Here is a 21,045-nt window from a genome sequence, read left to right as displayed (position 1 = left end):
TGCCTCTATTTCTGATATTCCTATGGTCAAAACATTTAACTGCACCACAGATAAACAACATTTGTCTGGGACAATAAGGAGGCTCTGGAGAAGATGACCAAACGTTTTATTAAAAATGAAGGTTTGTAAAGAGGGGAGTTGGAGGGGTGGAGATTTAAAGAGGGATGCCCCAGATGAAAGCTTGGCTTACAAAGTTGCAGCAATCAAATCTTGGGGTAATAATGGAAAGGCTGAAGAAATGTGAGTGATAAGTGGGCCATGGGACTGTTCTCAATCATCCATCATCGGGGCACTTCCCTGCTCCATCCCCATAGTCCTCGAGTCCCATCGGTCTGTGTTCTGGATGAAGTCAATAAATGAGCCACCCTCACCCGCTGGGGCAAACACATTCAAAGGCTCACCACCCTCGCGATGAAGAGATTTCTCCCCATCTTAGTGCTAAACAGCCTATCACCTTTTGCATGATCTTCTCCCTGTTCTCACCCTCCACCCCACCTGACGTAAACTCCGCACTTAAGGGAAAAATTTCCCTCATTTACAACCTGTCAAACCCTTTCAGAATTTTGTATATTTAACAAAATCTCCTCTCAGTTTTTCCAAACTCTACAGGATCCAATCCCATTCTCGTTCACCTCTCTCCTCCACCCCAGCAACCTGTCTAATGAAGCTTCACTGCACTCCCTCTGTGCCATGTACATCCGAGATGTCCAAACTCTACACAGAACTCCAGGTATGGCATGTTTAGAGATACGACATGGAAACAGGACTTCAGCCCACCGAGTCCACACTGCCAATCACAATAGATTAATGTCATCCCACTTTCTCATCCACTCCCCACACATTAGGGGCAATTTACAGAGGTCACAGGGAGAAAGTGCAAACTCCACACAGACAGCACCCGAGGTCAGAATCGATTCCGGGTCTCTGGCATTGTGAGGCAGCCGTGCCATACTATCACCATGTACAGTACATTATTGCAGTAAGATATCTTTACTCATACATCTAAAACTTCTCATATCAAAGGCTAAAATATCATCGGTCCTCTTACTCACTGGCTCCATATGCATTTGGGCATTCAGTGACTCATGGCCCACACACCTAGATCCCTTAGAACATCAACATTACACTATTGCCCCACTGTTCTGCATTTGTGCATGAAGGTGTTTGCCTACGTTAAATCGTAGTTGTCATGTTCCCTTCCACTCTCTCAACTTGCCCCCTGATCTCCGGGTGTCTGTTTACAACTGCACCTAGTTTATCACTAGTGAACTTGGAAATATTACGGAGGAACTCAGCGGATCTGGCAACGTTTGTGGAGGGAAAAGACAGATGATGTTTCGGGTCAGGACCCTTCTTCAAACATTTTACTGCAAAATCTCCTCAAGGTATGTTGTTTTGCACAATCCTGCAGGCATTGCCACTTTCATTTCACTGCACATCTTGTATGTGTATGTGACAAATAAAGTTGACTTGATTCCTTTAAAGACTCCTCCTCTATTCTAACAGGAGCACCACGAGACCCTCTCTCACTGCTCCCCCTCTGATTCCTGCTGCTCTCCGTGTGTCCAACTATGTTCTCTGTCTGTAGAAGGACCCCCACCCAAATCGTCACCGATCCATTACCCCCACTGATACTGCCTGACCCTTTGAGTCCCTCCACCACTTTGTGTTTTGCAGCATCTGCAGTTCCTGTGTCTCCACTGGCAAGTTGACTTCTGATCCCTTCAGCCAGATCGTTGATATAGATTGTGAAAACGAGAGCTTAGCTATTTCCGTGCACATAAACAGGACAGTGGAGCAATGGTGAGAGATTGGGTACTATTGAAGTTCAAAAGCAGCAAGCTTTGCGACACACTTGTAATCACAGCCTGCCTGCCTGAACCATTTATTCCCACTCTTTGCTGGTTTATTTGGGGGAAGAAAGGTCAGAGCCGATGGCAAGACATGCAAGTGGAAGGGAGGAGAGGGACAACAGTGAAATGTCATGCTCTTGTGTCAGTGACGCTTCCAAGGAACAGTTTGCTAAGACAGGTTTAGAAGGACCAAGGGGCAGCGTGCAGCGGACATAGATATTACTGTTGAGGAGAGAAACCATTGTGGGTCACACTCTGCCCGTGCCTAGATGGGTAAACAGGTGAACTCTACCCCGCTGAGTCATGTGGGAGATGTTGGTGAAACATGGTGTGGTCTGTACTGTCAATGTGGAGATGGATAAGAGTCATAGTCAGAGTCATAACAGACTCTTTGGCCCAACATGACCATGCTGACTAAGATAGTCCCATTTAGATCTTATAACATAGAAGAGTGCGGCACAGGAACAGGCCCTTCAGCCCACAATGTCTGTGTCGACATTGATGCCTAGATATACTAATCTCATCTGCCTGCACGTAATCCATATCCATCCATTCCCTACATAATCACGTGTCTATCTAAAAGCCTCTCAAATGCCAATATCGTACCTGCATCCACCACCACCCCTGGCAACCACGTTCCAGACACCCACCGCACTCTATATGAATAACGTGCTCTGTACATCTCCTTTAAAGATTGCCCCTCTAACCTTAAAGCTTTTGCCTCTAGTTTTTGACATTTCAATCCTGGTGGGAGTTTATTCGATATAGGCCTCTCATCATTTTCAATACTTCCCCCCAATATCTGGTGTTCAGGAGAAAACAATCCGAGTTTGCCCACATTTGGCCCATATTCCTCTAAACCTTTCCCATCAATGTACTTGTCCAAATTTTACTGGCACCTGCTTCAACTACTTCTTCTGACAGCTTGTTCCATATACTCACCACCCTCTCTGTGAAAAAGTTGTCCCTCAAGTTCCTATTAAATCTTTCCCCTCTCATGTTACACCTCTGGTTATTGATCCCCTAACCCGCCTGGATTATCGGAATTATTTCATTGTTGAGGTGTGTGACTGGATCCAAACAAGGAGTAAGATGGATGTAAAATTGGGAAGCCTGCAAGTTGAAGGGTTTTGTAGATGAGAGGGGAGAGGGTAAGTGAGGAGAATCACATTTTATTGACCATGTAGCATTCTAAATCCTTGGAGACATGAGGAACTGCAGATGCTGAATTCCTGAACAAGATACAAAGTGCGGGAGGAACTCAGCGGGTTAGGCAGCATCCGTGGATGGAATTGATGGATGACGTTTCGGATCAGGACTGGAGAAAAGCCCCAACCCGAGACGTCACCAGTCTGAGACCTAAAATGTTGTCTGTCCATTCCCTCCACAGTTGCTGCCTGACCTGCTGAGTTCCACTGGCACGTTGTGTTTTTTGTTCATAAGTCTCTATTTCACTCTGCCTGCTGAGCACTTGATTGAAAGTTACCAAGTCAGGTCTTTTGTTCCCAAGGCTTGTCCAAAGCATGATGTGTCAAACAGGAGCAAGACTGAGCACTGATTTGACCCCTTGTCTAAGAAGGAACTGCTGATGCTGGAAAATTGAAGGTAGACAAAAATGCTGGAGAAACTCAACAGGTGAGGCAGCATCTATGGAGCGAAGGAAATAGGCAACGTTTCGGGTCTGAAGATGGGTTTCGACCTGAAATGTTGCCTATTTCTTTTGCTCCATAGATGCTGCCTCACCCGCTGAGTTTCTCCAGCATCTACCACTGATTTGCCCCCAGCCTGCCCACCTGTAACAAGGACCACTGGGCATCAACAGCTAGCACAGAGAGGGGATTCAGTGCACAACTGCAGCCATTCTGTGTAGGAAAGATCTGCAGATGCTGGTTTACACCGAAGATGGACACGAAATACTGGAGTAATTCAGCAGGTCAGGCAACATCCTTGGAGAAAAAGAATAGGTGATGTTTCAGGTCGAGACCCTTCTTCAAACTGTAACACAGTCTGAAGAACGGTCTCAGCCAAAATCTTGCCTATTCCTTTTCGCCAGAGATGCTGCCTGACCCACTGAGATACTCCAGTATTTTGTGTCTATCTGCAGTCATTCTGTGCCCTTTAACCATCCATGGATGAAGATAGCGGCACGTGAAAAGCAAATGGCAACATGTAATGAACCAAGTTTCAAGGACAAGGTGAGGAATTAAAGTGTGTGTGGGGAGCCCCAGGGCAAGGGTTAAACTGGAGGGGCAGGTGATGCTATCAGCAGAACAGGAAAGGACCAGCATCAGCAGTGACTCGATCAACGTCATAGCTTCAGGAGAATAAACTCACCCCTGAGTCAGAGTGCCTTACCTCAGCGGGTGCTGCACTACACAGATGCCACACTTCGGGAGAAACCATAAACCCAGACAAAACACAATGGCAGAGCTCCTGCCTCACGTGCCTGAAACCCAGGTTCATTCTTGACCTTGGGTGCTGTCTGTGTGGAGTTTGCACGTTCTCCCTGTGATTACATGGGTTTCCTCCGGGTGCTCCAGTTTCCTCACTTTTCCCAAAGATGTGCAGGTTTCAAGGTTAATTGGCCTCTAACTTGTCCCTCATGTGTAAGGAGTGGATGAGAAAATGGGATAGCATAGAACTAGCGTGAACAGGTGATTGGTCGGCATGGACTAGGTGGGCCGAAGGGCCTGTTTTCCTGCTGTATCTATAAACTAAACTCGGCGGGTCAGGCAGCAAGGAATGGACAGACGACGTTTCAGGTCAAGAACCACCTTCAGGCTGATTGCACAGCTTACTCCTCCCTACTCCAAACAGTCTGACGATGGTTCCTGCCCGAAACATCACCTGTCTATGTCCTCCAGAGATGCGGTCCTGACGCGTTGAGTTACTCCAGCACTGTGGGTTTTGCTCCAGCATCTGCAGTTCCTTGTGGCTCCATTAAATCCTGGGCCGGTCAAACCACTGATAGAACATTTCAGGGCCGAACCCCAGAGGCGGACGGGGAGTTGGTTTCTGTGTCTCGACCCCCATTGCCGGCAGATACCTGGTGACAACCATGCTGCTGGTTCTGGGACCTAGTGTACAGGTTAGTGTCTCGAATTCCAACATCACAACTATACTTCAAAAACACTGCATTGGCGGGAAAGGCTCACAACCTTGTTGAGATCGCGAGGTCAAAGTGATAGGTCAAAAAACCAACAACAACTCAGCACTAACACAGATGAATCAATCCTGAGGTCCTTGCCTCTGTGGATTCCAACCACATAGTTCGCTGCAGTCAGTCCCCACCAGATGTGGTGCAGATGTTAGGCCTCATTCAGAACAGCCGAACGAACTTCCGTGGATGGTCAATGACCTTCAGTTCACATTGAGCGACAAACATGGACTCACACCTCTGTTCACACAGTACGTGCTAAACCAGGCCTACACTGGCTCGTTCTACATCACTGTCCCACACCGCACCCCACAATAACAGCAGGCTTTGTGCTACACACATTTCTATGGGGGGAGGGGGGGGCATGGGGAGGGTCACTGAAAACCACCAGCAGGAGGAGGTACGAATTGGGGTTGGGGGAGGGAGGGAAGACTGGGGGGGGGGGGGGGGGGGGGGGAAAGAAATGGGTAAAGAGGGAGATGACGAAGGTCACGGAGGGACAGAGGGGAGTCAGGAGTAATAGAGTGGGAGAGATGAAGCGAGGCAAGCGGCGGAGAGGGGGCAGAGGGAGAAATGAAGGTTGGAGGGGGGGAATGAGGGGGTCAGAGTGGATGAAGCTCACAGGTTCAGGGATCTATACACAAGGGGCACATAGGGGTAGAGAATGGAGAGAAAGGGGAGCGGAGAAAGAGAGAGAGAGGATGGAGGAAAGCAGACGTGAGGAAAGGCTTTGGACTGAGGAGGGGGTGGGGTAGAGGAGAATGAGAGAGTGGGGAGGGGCAGTGGGAGGGGGAGAGTTGATGGGTGCTATAGATTATAGGTTGGAGAGTGGAATGAAAGGGGGGGGGGAAGAGGGGATGAGTGAGGAGGGCTGGAGGGTGGGGGAAGCAGAGCGGAAGAGGGAGGTGGGGAAGAGGGGAGAGGGTCAGAGGGAGGGGGTGCGGAGGAGGGGAGAGTTGATAGTGGCCGGTGTTTTGTGCTCCGGGGTTATGCTGGGATCAGTGTGCCGGCCCTGGGAGTTTTCACATCCTAACTGTTGGAAGTTCCGGACACACAGAATCTGTGCGGGCCGGGGGGGGGGGGGGGGGGGGGGGGGGGGGGGGGGGGGGGTGACCGCATCGTCCGCCTGGTTCTCTCCTCTCCCTTTCCCCGGCGCCTGCAGACCAGTGACCGCGGGAGCCCCGGACCCCACATCGGCCTCTAGCGGGGGCGAGGCCGGGGACTGAAGTTCGATCCCTCCCCTCCAATACACATGGGAGGAGGGGGTGGGTGCAGGGGGGAGAGGGGTCTGGATTGGGGGGGGGGGGGGGGGGGGGCCGCCACAGAATCAGCAGCCGCAGGATTCCGATGCGATGAGCGATGAAGTTTAACGAGGCGAGGGCGGCGCCTAGGGCCGGGGGGGGGGGGGGGGGGGAGCCGGCAATCTACACGGTTGAAGACCCCCGGGCCGCCGCTCCCCTCCCTCCCCCCCCGGCCCGTCCTCCCCCCTCACTGCGGTGTTTCTGCAGAGGCTGCCAATGCGCACGTCCATCACGGGCGGATGGAGGGAGGGAGGGAGGGAGAAACGATGGGAGAGAAAGGGGGTGGGGGAGGAGAGATAGAGGACAAGAGAGGGAGGGGGATAATGGGAGAGGGGGTGTGGTAGACAGGGATGAGGATTAGAGGGGTTAGAGGATAGAGGAGGGGTAGAGAGGGGGGAGGGAGGGGTAGAGAGGGGGGGAGGGAGGGGTAGAGAGGGGGGGAGGGAGGGGAGACGGTGGGAGGAAGGATAGTGGGGGAGGAGGGATAGTGGGAGGGGAGGAGAGGTGAAATCATCCCCCGCCTCTACGCACAGGACGGGCCGACAAACTTACCCTGCGCCGGGACTTGTTGGTTGTCCATGTCGAGCCGGCCGCCGGCCGTTCACAGGGTGGGCGATCTCCTCGCTGCGGGGACCGGGGTCATGCCGGACCCCTCCCTCCCTCGATGCGTCCCGGTTCCTCGCTGGCACCGACTCGGCGCGTCCCACCGACTGTCTGTCTGTCTGTCTGTCCCACACCGACCCCGCCGGCCCTCCGGAAAGTGCTGGATGACAAAAGATTCCGCAGCCCAACCAGCTCCCGGCTCCCCCACCCCCCTCTCTCCTTTCCCCTCCCTATCTCTCTCTCTCTCCCCTCTCTCTCACACACACACAGCCGGTCGCGGCTCTTCAGCGACTAGAAGCTGGGAGCGGCAGACTTCCTCACCCCTGCTTGTGTAAAATGCGCTTGGTCCGGGTGGGAGCCGACAGCAGCGGAGCAGCCGGATTCCAGCACAGGGCGAATTCCTCGCTTCCTCGCCGGCTGTCCGCTCCAGCCCAGCCCAGTACCGCCCACCTCTGGGATCTCACCCCCTCCCCTCCTCTTCGCTCCCGGTCTGGGACGTGTTACAAGGGCCGGCGGGGAGGAGAGAGAGGAGGGGGAGGGGGATGACTTGTTGACTATAAGCAAAGATCTTCTGCTCTAAGATCTTTGACTATAAGGGCAGCCGTGGGCCGCACCAAAGCTCCAGCAGAGACAGTCCCGGCCACGATTCCTCCCCCCGACACCAGAGGAAAGTGAATCTCTGAAATCCCTGAACTTTCCATTGTCTCCTCTGCTGCGGAACCACGTTCACTCCACACACACACACACGGCCCCGCACCTGCTGCTGCAGTGGAAACATGTATGGGAATGAAACTGAACCAAGCGGGGACCATGTCAGCGTGTTGCAGCCCCCCCACCCCACCCCCACCACACACACACACACACACACACACAAGCAACTGCAGATGCTGGAATCTTGGGCAAAACACAAAGTGCTGGAGGAACTCAGCGGATCAGGCAGCATCTGTGGAGGGAATTGACAGGCGATATCCCGGGTCTGGGCCCTTATTATTCACACTATTCAATGTTCACTAAATATAATTAGTTATTTATGTTCAATAGTTTCACTGCACGTTTTCAGAAAGGGACACAGAGATACGATACAATATGTACTGATAAGCTGTGCACAGTGCGACACAGCTCGGAGTGGGGGGGAAACACCATTACATCTGCATTAGATAGAAATTGAAATAAAACAGAAAATGTTGACAACCACGATCAAAGATTGCAGGTCCGAAATCTTGAGCAAAACACGAAGTGCTGGAGTAACTGAGCGAGTCGGGCAGCATCTGTGGAGGGGAATGAACAGGCGACGTTTCAGGTCCGGGCGCTTCTTCAGACTGTGTAGAAAGGAACTGCAGGTGCTGGTTTATACCGAAGATAGACAAAGTGCTGGAGTAACTCAGTGGGTCGGGCAGCATCTTTGGAGAACATGTTCCTCCAGCGACGTTTCGGGAAGAAGGAAGAAGTCGCCCATCCTTTTTCTCCAGAGATGCTGCCTGACCCGCTGAGTTACTCCAGCACTTTGTGTCCATCCGATATATAGACTTTCCACAAATCTGTCGAGTTTTTTGTTCCCCGCCGGCATTTTATCATTATCACAGCTCAGAGTATTACAGGGTGAGGCGGATTGCCTGTGTAAATAATGGTGAGTAACAGTGTTGACGGATCGTGCTTGAGATACAGAGTGACTATCAAATCAGTGAATTGCCCTGATTACGTGCATATCAAACGGCGCAGCCAGCAATAAAAACAGAACATGCCAGTAACAGTTAGCCGGGCGGGCAGCATCCGTGGAGAACGAGAAATAGAATTAGCTTTTCTGGGCTGTGACCTTTCATTAGTGGGTGAGACAGGCACTTGTGATCCCACATCAAGGCATCCGTTCCTCCACAGATGCTGGAATAGTGTGAAGATGGGTCTCCACCCGGAACGTGGTCTGTCCATTCCCTCCAGCACATTGTGTGTTGCTCAGGATTGCAGCATCTGCAGTTCCTCGTGTCGCCAGGTCAAAGCTCGGTTGTCCTTCCATGACCATCTGAGATAGATGGTTGATGGTTGGGCGGTGAACAATAAGGGAAGGAACTCAAACATCTCCAGTCAGTAGGGGTGGTGGATAATTCATCTCATCCTCCTGATGCCCCCACCCGCACACAGGGTAGCTATGGGAGTGTTGGATGCAGCAAAGGGTCAGGAGCCTTGGCAACGTCGCACTGTGGTTCTGAAGGGGTGAGGTTTAGAACAACCCTACACCTACAATCACCAGAGGTTCATGAGTTCTAGGAGCAGAATTAGGCCATTTGGCTTATCAAGTCTACTCCGTCATTCAATCACGGTTGATCTTTCTTTCTCTCTTAACCCCGTTTCCTGCCTTCTCCCCAAAACCCTTCACCCATACTAATCAAGAATCCATCAAACTCTGCCTTTAAAATTTCGATTGATTTGGCCTCCACTGCCATCAGTGGCGATTAATTCCACAGATTCACCACTAACTAAAGAAATTCCTCCTAATTTCCTTTCTAAAGGTACGACCTTTTATTCTGGTTATGGCCCCTGGTCCTAGACTCACCAACTAGTGGAAACATCATCTCCACATCCTCTATCCTGGCCTTTCACTATTTGGTAAGTATCAATGAGGTCCCCTCTCATTCTTCTAAACTCCAGCGAGTACGGGCCCAGTGCTATCAAATGCTCATCACATGTTAACCCAGTCATTCCTTGATTCATTCTCATAAACCTCCTCTGGACCCACTCCACCGCCAGCAGATCCATCCTCAGAAATCAAGTGCAAAAATGCTCACAGTACTCCAAATGCGGTCTGATCAGTGTCTTATAAAGCCTCAGCATTACATCCTTGTTTTTATATTCTAGTCATCTTGAAATCAATGCTGGCATTGCATATGGCTTCCTTAAGGACCTGGCCCACTGTACGAGGTAATTCAAGAGCTCTCCCGAGTTTAAAAAAACCAAACTCTTGGTAAGAACGTAGAATGTACGTAGCGGGTACGTCGGAGCTCGGGACGTCTCTTAACGGCTCGTAACGCGTACGGCAGGTACTCGGGAAACGCGGTAAGCTCGTGAAGATTTATCAACATGTTGAAAAGTGTGCACGAGAGCCCCGAGTACCGACGAGCGGCTATTACCATAATTCTCCGAGTTCGAATCAGGGGAAACTCGGGAGAACTCTTGAATTAGCTCGTACAGTGGGACAGGCCCTTAACTACCGATTCGACTTGCAAATTAACCTTTTGGTAATCCTGCACCAGCATATCCAAGTACCTTGGCACCTCCAATTTCTGAATTCACTTCACATTTAGAAAATAGTCTACACCTTTATTCCAACTACCAAATTACATGACTCCACACTTTGCTACGTTGTGTTCCATCTGTCACTTCTTTTCCAACACTCCCAACCTGTCCAAGTCCTTCTGCAGAGTCCCTACTTTTGCTACACTACCTGTCATTCCACCTATCTTCGTATCATCTGCAAACCTGGCCACAAAGCCTTCAATCCCCAGTGGAATTGTCAGTGTGAAAACAGAGCCTTTATCCCATTGGGACCGAGAACAATTTACAGCAGTCTACAAATTTGCATGTCTAAGGGAAGTGGGAGGAAACCAGCGTATCCACAGGAAACCCCCGCAGACACAGAGTGAAACTCCACACACACACACACACACACACAGCACTGGAGGTCAGGATTGAACCTGAGGCACTGGAGCTGTGAGACAGCTGCTCTACCAGCTGTGCCACTGTGCTGTAGAATCAAGGTGCTCCAGCAGATATACCTGGCGACGCGGAGCTCACACAGATATCCCAGTCCTGCAAAACATCAGAACAAATGAATGCCCACCAACTCCCACCCCCTCACAATAAACCAACCTTCAGCAGGGCAACGAATGTGCAAGCAACTGACATTGACCAATGATCTACATCCTTTCATCACTTTTAAATCTGCCAGTACCACCAAGCTCCACATCTCTTTACAACCTTAGAGAAAAGAAATAGGTGACATTTCAGGTCAAGATCCTTCATCTGATGAAGGGTCTTGACCCAAAAGTCACCTGTTCCTTTTCTCCAGAGTTTCTGCCCTACCCGCCAAGTTATTCCAGGACTTGTATCTATCGACGGTGTAAACCAACATCAGCAGTTCCTTTTTACACTCTTTACAACCTTAATCCAAGCATGGATACAGGTCTGAATTTCAGAAATGGAAGTCGTAGTGTCATAAGAAGGGTCTCGATCCAAAACAGCACTTATTCTTTTTCTGCAGAAATGCTGCCTGACCCGCTGAGTTCCTCCAGCAATTTGTGTCTATCTTCGATGTAAAACAGCATCTGCAGTTTCTTCCTACTCATTGAGTCATCGATCAGGGAGACAGGCCCTTCGGCCCAATTTGCCCATGCCAACCACAAATGGCCCATCATTCCCAGTCCCACCTCCCCCTGTTTGGCCCATATCCCTCTAAACAAATGAATTGTTGTCCTTGACATCATTTGACCAATGGCAACATGAAGACATCCTTGTAAATTTGATTCAATGGAAATCCTTAACAATTAAATGTGTTAGTTGGTTAATTGCCCTCTATAAATAGTCCCTAATGTGTAGGGAGTGGATGAGAATGCGGGATAACATAGAACTAGTGTGACTGGGTGATCGATGGACAGCTTAGACTCAGTGGGCTGGCAAGGGTTGTTTGGGACTTATGTGCCACATAAGAGACTATTGCTAAAAATAAAAAATTATGGGATTGGGGGTAATATATTAGCATGGGTAGAGGATTGGCTAACAAATAGGAAGCAGAGAGTGGGGATAAATGGTTCATACTCGGGATGGCAACCGGTAACTAGCGGGGTTCCGCAAGGGTCGGTGCTGGGACCCCAGTTGTTCACAATTTATATAAATGATTTGGAGGAGGGAACCAAGTGTAATATATCAAAATTTGCGGACGATACAAAAATGGGAGGAAAAGTAGGGGATGAGGAGGCTAGGAAGAGTCTGCAAAAGGATATAGATAAGTTAGGTGAGTGGGCAACAACTTGGCAGATGAAACTGTACTAATAAATGTGAAGTCATTCACTTTGGGAAAAAAAATGATAGGGCAAGTTATTTTCTAAATGAGGAGGAGCTGCGTTGTAATGCAACGCAAAGGGATCTAGGGGTAGTAGTACATGAATCACTAAAAGTTAGTACGCAGGTGCAGCAAGCAATCAGGAAGGCCAATGGAGTTTTGGCCTTTATTGCTAGGGGGATTGAGTATAAAAACACGGAGGTCTTGCTGCAGCTGTACACAGTATTAGTGAGACCACATTTGGAATACTGTGTACAGTTCTGGGGTCCATACTTAAGAAAGGATGTACTAGCCCTGGAGGCAGTGCAGCGAAGGTTTACAAGATTAATTCCTGCAATGAGGGGATTGACATATGAGGAAAGGTTAAGTAGGCTGGAACTCTACTCTTTGGAGTTTAGAAGAATGAGAGGCGATCTCATTGAAACGTATAAGATCGTGAGGGGCCTTGATCGGGTGGATGCACCGAGGATGTTCCCAATGATCGGGGAAACTAGAACTAGGGGACATAGTTGCAGAATAAGGGGGGGCTCTTTTAAAACTGAGATGAGGAAGAACTTCTTCACCCAGAGGGTGGTTAATTTATGGAATTCACTGCCCCAGGGAGCAGTGGAAGCAGAAACATTAAATATATTTAAATCTAAAATAGATGGTTTTTTAGCTGCCAAGGGGATAAGGGGCTACGGGGAGAGGGCAGGGATATGGACCTAGGTATGGTTAGTATAGTAAGACCTGAGTGATCTCCTGGACAAGTGTCGATCGCCTGGATTGGGGTCGGAGAGGAATTTCCCGGATTTTTTTCCCGAATTGGACCTGGGTTTTTATCCATTTTTTTGCCTCCCCCAGGAGATCACGCGGTTCTTGGGGTGGAGAGGGGAGATAGAGGTATAAAGGGGAGGGTAGTGTCTTGTGTTCTGTGTCTTGTGTCTACTGTTTGTGGGTAAGGGTGTCTGTTTAGTGTTCAGCCATGAGCGAATGGCGGTGCGGGCTCGACGGACCTGGTGGTCTACTCTCGCACCTACTTTCTATGATTCTATGATTCTATGATCTCAGTCCCAAAGCATCAATTACAGGAGTTCTTCAGGGCACTGTTTTGGGCCAAGATATCTTCAACATTGAACTACATTTTGTGATTCTTACATTAAACAATTTCTTTTTATTTGCACCCAATCAAAGGAATAGCTGTGGGAATGTACATGCTCTGTCCCTAGAACAGTCCTTACTACAAATCTCACTCAGCCCTCCCCCATCACCCGAGGTCAGGATCAAGCCTCGGCCTCTGGCACCATGAGCTCTGCCAGCTACCCCACAGTGCTGCCCTGGTACTTTCCGTGATGTTCACTCTGTTTCTGCCTCCACAACTTTCTATCTGATCGGCTGAGTAGTTAGCACTTTCTCTCTTTATTCTTTCCATGCTACTCAGGTTTGGCCCATTATGTTTCCTAATCGTCCATATCAATCTGATTCAAACCCACCCCCACCTCCTACAATCCAGTCACTCTAACTAACCTCCCCCCTGCCTCTTTCTCTTTTCTCCCCCACACCCCTCTCTCTTCCCCCCTTTCCTCCCCTGGACCCCACCCTGGACTCCCACCTATTTCTCCCCTCCACCACCCACCCCCCCAATCGCTGCTACTTTCCTCCCCTCAACTCTCCATACCTGTCTCACACCTACTGTTCTTATCTCTGGCCTTTGTTCTAACCATCTACCTATCAAAACCCCGCTTCTCCTGTGTCAACCTATTACCTGCCATGCTTTGTCCTGTCTTGCCTCTCTGCTTTTCCAGCCCCTCGCCCCCCCCCTCCCCCCCTCCACTCCCCTACCTTCAGTCTCTTTGTTCCCATATACCAAGATTCAAGAGAGTTTATTGTCTTGTGTCCCAGATAGGACAATGAAATTCTTGTCAAGACATAATGTACCAGACTAGTGTGAAACAACTGCGCTGCACGCCATTGTGGATCTCTGTGAAATACAGTGCCATATATTGCGATCTCACCCGCTAATGTTGGTATAGCTCTATTTAATTATATCGCAGTCTGTGCCAATAGGCAGCAAGACCTGGACAATAGTGCAGTTGAACTGATAAGAAATCATAACTGAAAAATAGCCCCAAATGTTGTGTTTATCATCGGTATAAACCAGCACCTGCAGTTCCTTCCTGCACAGAAATCTTTAACGTTTGTCTCTATGACTCCAGTAAGAGAGAGCCTGCCCACCAATTCCCTGTCATCACCTAATTCCCCACCAGTTATACGACCAGTTATACGTTCAAGGCCATCATTGATCAGTAATTTAACTGAACCAGTCACAGAGCAGATCAAAGGTTGTGTCTCCTCGAGGGGGGATTCACTACTTACTCCAACAGCTTTCCATCATCCACAAGGCACATGTCAGGAGTGTGCTGAAATAGAGGACTAATTATTGTCTAGAGGAATTAGTCCTCTATAACATTCAAGAGAGTATAAGCATGTTGACTGGTACCTAAGATACAAATTCCTCGGGGTACACATCTCGGAGGATTTGTCCTGGTCCCTCAACACCTCCAAGCTGATCAAAAAGGTACAGCAGCGCCTTTACTTCCTGAGGAGGCTCAAGAAAGCCCACCTGTCCCCCCAGATCCTGACCAACTTCTACCGGTGTACCATCGAGAGCATCCTGACCGCCTGCTTCACGGTATGGTACAGCAGCTGCACTGTTGCGGACAGGAAAGCACTACAACGGGTGGTGAAAACCGCGCAGCACATCATCAGTGCCCCGCTCCCTGCCATGGATGCCCTCCACCGAAAACGGTGTCTGAAACGAGCTGGGAAGATCATTAAAGACCCCTCCCACCCCAACCATGGACTGTTTGCCCTCCTCCCATCAGGGAGGCGGTACAGGAGCCTCAGGTCTCGTACCAGTAGGATGAGGAACAGCTTCTACAATCATACCGTCGCATTGCTGAACTCGGAGTCCCGCCGATAGATTCCTCCGGTCCCTCCGTCCCCATTGTTTAATTATTCTGTATTTTTTATTATTCTGTATCCTCTTTTTTTTTTTTAATTTCTATATTGCACTACTACGGACTGACGCAAAACTGCATTTCGTTGTACCCATACTCAGTATTTGTGCAATGACATTAAAGTTGAATTGAATTGAAAAAAAAAAAAAAAAAGATAGACACGAAATGCTGGAGTAACTCAGCGGGACAGGCAGCATCTCTGGAGAGAAGGAATGGGCGCCGTTTCAGGTCATGTCTCGACCCGAAACGTCACCCATTCCTTCTCTCCAGAGATGCTGCCTGTCTCACTGAGTTACTCCAGCATTCTGTGTCTATCTTCAGTTTAAACCAGCATCTGCAGTTCCTTCTTACACATTTTGACTGGTGTCCATAAACATTCACTCACTCTACACCAAGGCTGCAGTCTGTTCCATCCAGAAGATACATCTTCACACCTCAGTATGGGGGTTCCTTCACACTTGCAACTTCTCTCATACTCCTTGGAAAGACCCATAGAAATACCACCATCATGGTCTCCTGTGTCATACACTGCTTGTCATAGAGTAACAGAGTCATATGGCACAGAAACAGGCTCTTTGGCCCAACTCATCAATGCTGACCACGATGCTCTATGTAAGCTTGTCCTGTTTGCCTGCATTTAGCTCATATCCATCTAACCCTTTCCTATTCATGTACCTGTATAAGCGTCATTTAAATGCTGTTATCATTCCTGCCTCAACTACCATTGGTACATGCTTCAACTATGTTCGGTACACAGATATGAAAGCTTTAGAGGGATATGGGGAAATGCTGGCAGGTGGAACTAACGTAGATGGGGTATCTTGGTCAGCATCGGCAAGTTGGGCCGAAGGGCCTGTTTCAATGCTGTATTACTCAATGACTCCTATGACCTCATTTTGCAGCTCGTTCCATATTCCCATGGCCTTCTGTGTGGAAAAGTTGCCTCTCAGGTTCCTATTAAATCTTTCCCCCCTCACTTTAAACCTATGCCCCCTAGTTATTCATTCCCATACTCTGGGGGGAAAACTGTACATTCATCCTGTCAACCCCCCTCATGATTTTATACACCTCTATAAGATCACCTCATCCTCCTGTGCTCCAAGGAATAAAATCCTAGCCAGCCCAACCTCTCCCTGTCGCTCAGACCCTTGAATCCTGGCAACATTTTCTCTGCACTCTTTCCAGCTTAATCAATATAAATTGAAATAGATCTATATTGTGTCACCATCAATGGGTCAAAATCCTGGAATACATTTGATAAAGCTTCGGGAATTCTCATAGGTTCTAGAAAATACTCATGGGGCCACCTCGAGGGGAATTGGGAAAGCAGAGGAAATGCTCAATTGCAATTGGTAGCCAAAACCTGAGAGAAAAACTTTGAAAAATCATTCATTCATACAGTGATCTGTGATGTTCCAGATTATATTGATATCGTGCAGTGAATCAAAGCATTCCTGTTTTGTTTTGTAGTTCTCATATTCAACATAACAGTGCGTTCCAGATCCACATGAGACACAGTGCTGCGCTTGGTGGCTAGAATAAAACAACATGTCCCGCATCAGTGGGCTGCCACGTACTTATTGGCAACTTCATCTGCAGCGCCGCGATATGCAGAGAAACCAAATCAATGCGATAGAAATTGAGAAGCAATATTCCAAGTCAGTGAGATAGATGATGGGAACCAGTGTTGTGAATCAGGAGGAAACACTGTTGCTGCTGAGTTACTCCAGCATTTTGTGTCTACCTTCGTAATATACTGAGCCTCGCTGCTCCATATCGCCCGTGAACTGATGCAGACAAGATGTTCCAGCTCTCTGAGGCTTGACACTATGTTGCAGATCAAAGTGATGTGCAATTCCAATCAGTGCATTGCTCATTATTCAGTTTCAGTGTTGTGACACAACCTCTAATATTGTGTCAGAGTCGTGTAAATCCCTGCATTACAATCTTCTACATGACTGAGAATACAACATAGAACAGTACAGCAGATTAACAGGCCCTCCGGCCCACTCTGTCTATAGGATCATACAACATAGGAGCAGAATTAGGCCATTCAGCCCATCGAGCCTGCTCATTCAATCATGGCTGATCCATTTGTCCCTCTCACTCCATTCTCTTGCCCTCTCTCCGCAACCTTTGACACCCTTACTAATCTAGTCTCTCAATCTCTGCTTTGAAAAATACTCGCATCAAATATGATGCCAAGTTAAACTAATCTCCTCTGCCTCCACATAGAAACAGAAAATAGGTACAGGAGTAGGCCATTCAGCCCTTCAAACCAGCACCGCCATTCAATACGATCATGGCTGATCATCCAGAATCAGTACCCCGTTACCAGTTTCTCCCCATATCCCTTGATCCCCTTAGCCCTAAGAGCTCTATCTAACTCTCTCTTGAAAACATCCAGTGAATTGGCCTAGGTACACAAAATTGCTGGGGGAACTCAGCGGGTGCAGCAGCATCTATGGAGCGAAGGAAATAGGCGACGTTTCGGGCCGAAACCCTTCTTCAGACTTGGCCTCCACTGCCTTCTGTGGCAGAGAATTCCACAGTCACAATTCTCTGGGTGAAAATGTTTTTCCTCATCTCAGTCCTAAATGGCCTTCCCCTTTATTCTTAAACTGTGACCCCTGATTCTGGACTACTCCAACATCAGGAACATTTTTCCTGCATCTAGCCTGTCCAATCCTTTGAGATCCATATCCCTCCATTCCATGCATGTCCATGTGCATATATAAAAGCCTCTTAAACGCCACTACCTGAGAATGGGGTAGAGTGGGGTGGTGGTGGGGGGGTATAATAGTGATAGGGAAGTCATTGTTCCACTGTTGGTACATATGACAATTAAACACCCTTGACTCTTGATTAACCTTGTCACACTGGCCAAGATCAATGCGATATATTCACAACATAATGAACCAGGCCAGCGTGATGTTCAGCATGTTGCACTGCTCCAGCCAACATCATTTCCAATAAGACAAAATGTACTCTCAGTAAGGTAAACATTGTATCCAAGATCAGTGATAAACAGTATATAAAACACAGACAATCATTATCGTTTACACCGAAGATAGACACAAAAGGCTAGAGTAAACGGGTCAGGCAGCATCTCCAGAGAAAAGGAATAGGTGACATTTCGGGTCTAAGATTAAGGGTCGGGGCAAGGGAAATTAGAGATATAGATGGTGATATGGAGAGATGTAGAACAATGAATCACATGGTATGAATATTAATATCTCTCTTGGATAGTAACTCTTGGATTCCCTCTCTCTCTCCGTCCTGTCCCCACCCTAATTGCCATACTAGTTTGACAGTTGCCCTGTTTGTATAACTCATTCTCACATAGCCCGGAGCCAACAATGGGCTCCACATTTCCTTGATCATTGTAATTTTTTGCATATCTTTCATTCATTTGTTCGACATCTCTCTATATCGCCGTCTATATCTCTCGTTTCCCTTTACCCTGACTCTCATTATGAAGAAGGGTCTCGACCTGAAACATCACCTATTCCTTTTCTCTGGAGATGCTGCCTGACCCACTGAGTTACTCCAGCTTTCTGTGTCTATCTTCAGATTAAACCAGCATCTGCAGTTCTATGGGTTGTAGTGTACACCGTGGGTTTCAATAGTGCAGAAGTGTTCCAGTATATATGCATAGTGTTCCAGTCGCTGTGATGTGTTGCTGAATGGCACATTGTGATCCTGTAGCATAAAAAACAGGTGTGTAAACAGCCCGTCAAAGTCGTTCCCATCAACTCCATTTGTTTCTCCTCCACCCCTTCTGCAAACACGTCCCTGTGATCATTGGATAAAGCAATGGGTATATCTCTGCGAATGGGGGTGAACACGTGGCATGATGGTTATGACGTGTGCAGGTAACATGGGCTGGGTCAGACACAAAGTGCTGGAGTAACTCAGCTGGTCAGGCAGCATCTCTGGAGAAATGGAGCAGATGATAGTTTTCAGGCCTACAATGGCCTGGGGTTGGAGCCCATGGAAACAGCAGATCCTGTTTGTGGAGGTTGGTGCAAAGATGGCCTGAAGCCCAGTGGTGGTGTGGGATGTGGAGGGGGAAAGAGAACTAACACAAAGTTCAAATTTGTAGAGTAGGACAAATCTAGACTAGCACGAGCCTCACCAGTTGCTGGTTTCTTCCTGATGGTGTCACTCTAGATGGAGACTACACTATATGCAGACATTGGAAACACAGGGAACTGCAGATGCTGAAGTCATAAGTAAAATACAAAGTGCTGGAGGGACTCGGCGGGCCAGGCAGCATCTGTGGAGGGAATCAACAGGTGATACTTTGAGCAAAGACTCTTCTGAGGCTTGATAGTGTTTCGGGTCAGGACTCTTCATAAGACTCTAAAGAGGGTTCTGACCGGAAATATTTCCTATCCATTCCCTCCACAGATGCTGCCTGACCATGGAGTTATCCAGTACTTTGTGTTTTGTATATGTAGACAGCTGGCTGTGTGAGTTGACTACAGACTGCACGGGAGTGTTTCATTCACATCCCATCAAGCTCAAGGAAGTATCAGAGAGCTGGCCAAAGGTTCACCATCATCTTGTGCTTTGTGAAAGGCAAGACTTCCTTTCAATGAGCCATCACAGAGAGAATCAACAGGGTGGGATTGAAAAACCAGACACTTGTCAGAATTCCCTGTTCCAAATGCCTAGAGAGTAGACCTATTATTAATACTTACCAACTGGTGCTCAGCGGATTGAGCAGATTGTGTATTTTAAGTCCCACTCTTGGGATGATCACAAAATCCAGGCCAACAGTTCAGTGGGGTGGTGTAGAAGCGCTGTACAGTTGTGGGGAGAACATAGAACAGTACAGAAGAGAGAAAGCCCCTTCGGCCCACAATGTCCGTGCCGAACATGATACCAAGTTAAACCGATCTCCTCTGCCAGCACATGATCCATATTCCCCCATTCCCCGTATATCCATGTGCCTATCCAAAAGCCTCTTAAACACCCCTATCAGATCTGCCTCCACCACCATCCTTGCAGTACATTCCAGCCAACTGTGCAAAAATCCTACCCTCCTTTAAACCTACATCTCTCATTTAAACTTTTCCCATCTCACCTTAAAGTCTAATCTTTGATATTTCCACCCTGGGGAAAAAGGTTCCGACTGGCGACCCTATCTATGCCTCTCTTCATTTTAAATACTTCCATCAGCTCTCCCCTTAAACCAAGGTCGCACCTGCTCGAAAATCTATTTAACACCAGAAAAAGCTTGAAATACTCGGGAGATCAGGGAGCATCTGTGGGAAGAAAGACACTTGACCTGAAACATTAACTCTATTCATCTCTTCACAGATGCTGCCTGACCAGATGATTGTTTCCACCATTTTTTGTTTTTTATCTCAGATTCTCCGCATCTGCAGCATTTTGATTCTCACCAGCATTCTCCAGTTGATGTAAAATGTTGCATCTTTTAAACAGCAAAACCATTAGTGCGGGTGTCAGGGGTTATGGAGAGAAGGCAGGAGAATGGGGTTAAGAGGGAAACTGAGATCAGCCATCATTCAATGGCAGAGTAGACTTGATGGACCTGAGCTTCAAGTGAAGAGGGAGCAGGAATAAGGAACCTACAAAATGCTGGAGGAACTCAGCGGGTCGGGCAGCATCTGTGGAGAGAGTGCACAGATGATGGTTCGGGTCGGGCTTTCTTCAAATTGAGGGGGCGGGGGGAGAAAACCGGAAAAGAGAGGTGGGGGCGGGACTAAGCCTGGCAAGTGATAGGTGCATACGTGAGGGGGGGTTTGATTGGCAGATGGGTGGAGTAGGTGACAAAGGCTAGAGAACATCAGATATGAAGAGAAGGTAGACATAGAAGTAACTCAGCAGGACAGGTAGCATCTCTGGAGAGAAGGAATGGGTGACGTTTCGGGTCGAGACCCTTCTTCAGAGAAGAGGAGAGATCATTTAGGAGTGAGATGAGGAAACATTTCTTCAATCAAGGGGGTGAATCTCAGATTCAGATTCAGATTCAATTTTAATTGTCATTGTCAGTGTACAGTACTGAGACAACGAAATGCATTTAGCATCTCCCTGGGAGAGTGACATAGCA

At 48.3% G+C, this 21,045-nt stretch overlaps 1 protein-coding gene across 4 annotated transcripts in view; it reads right to left on the bottom strand.

The window, feature by feature from the left end:
• Positions 1–21,045, bottom strand: part of map7d1 (MAP7 domain containing 1) — a 185,238-nt gene that overhangs the window by 118,952 nt on the left and 45,241 nt on the right. The window contains exon 1 of one of the 4 annotated variants that reach the window (XM_033045444.1): positions 6,864–7,363. The exons of the other annotated variants lie outside the window; for them this stretch is intronic. Within the exon in view, the coding sequence (XP_032901335.1) occupies positions 6,864–6,891 (28 nt within the window). The 5' untranslated portion in view covers positions 6,892–7,363. Of the gene's footprint in view, positions 1–6,863; positions 7,364–21,045 lie in introns of those variants that run through there. 4 annotated transcript variants of the gene reach the window in all.

The sequence above is a fragment of the Amblyraja radiata genome, chromosome 27 (assembly GCF_010909765.2).
Source record: "Amblyraja radiata isolate CabotCenter1 chromosome 27, sAmbRad1.1.pri, whole genome shotgun sequence".
NCBI lineage: Eukaryota > Metazoa > Chordata > Chondrichthyes > Rajiformes > Rajidae > Amblyraja > Amblyraja radiata.
The sequence above is the reverse complement of the archived record's forward strand: the minus strand, read 5'-3'. Positions and strand labels throughout refer to the sequence as shown.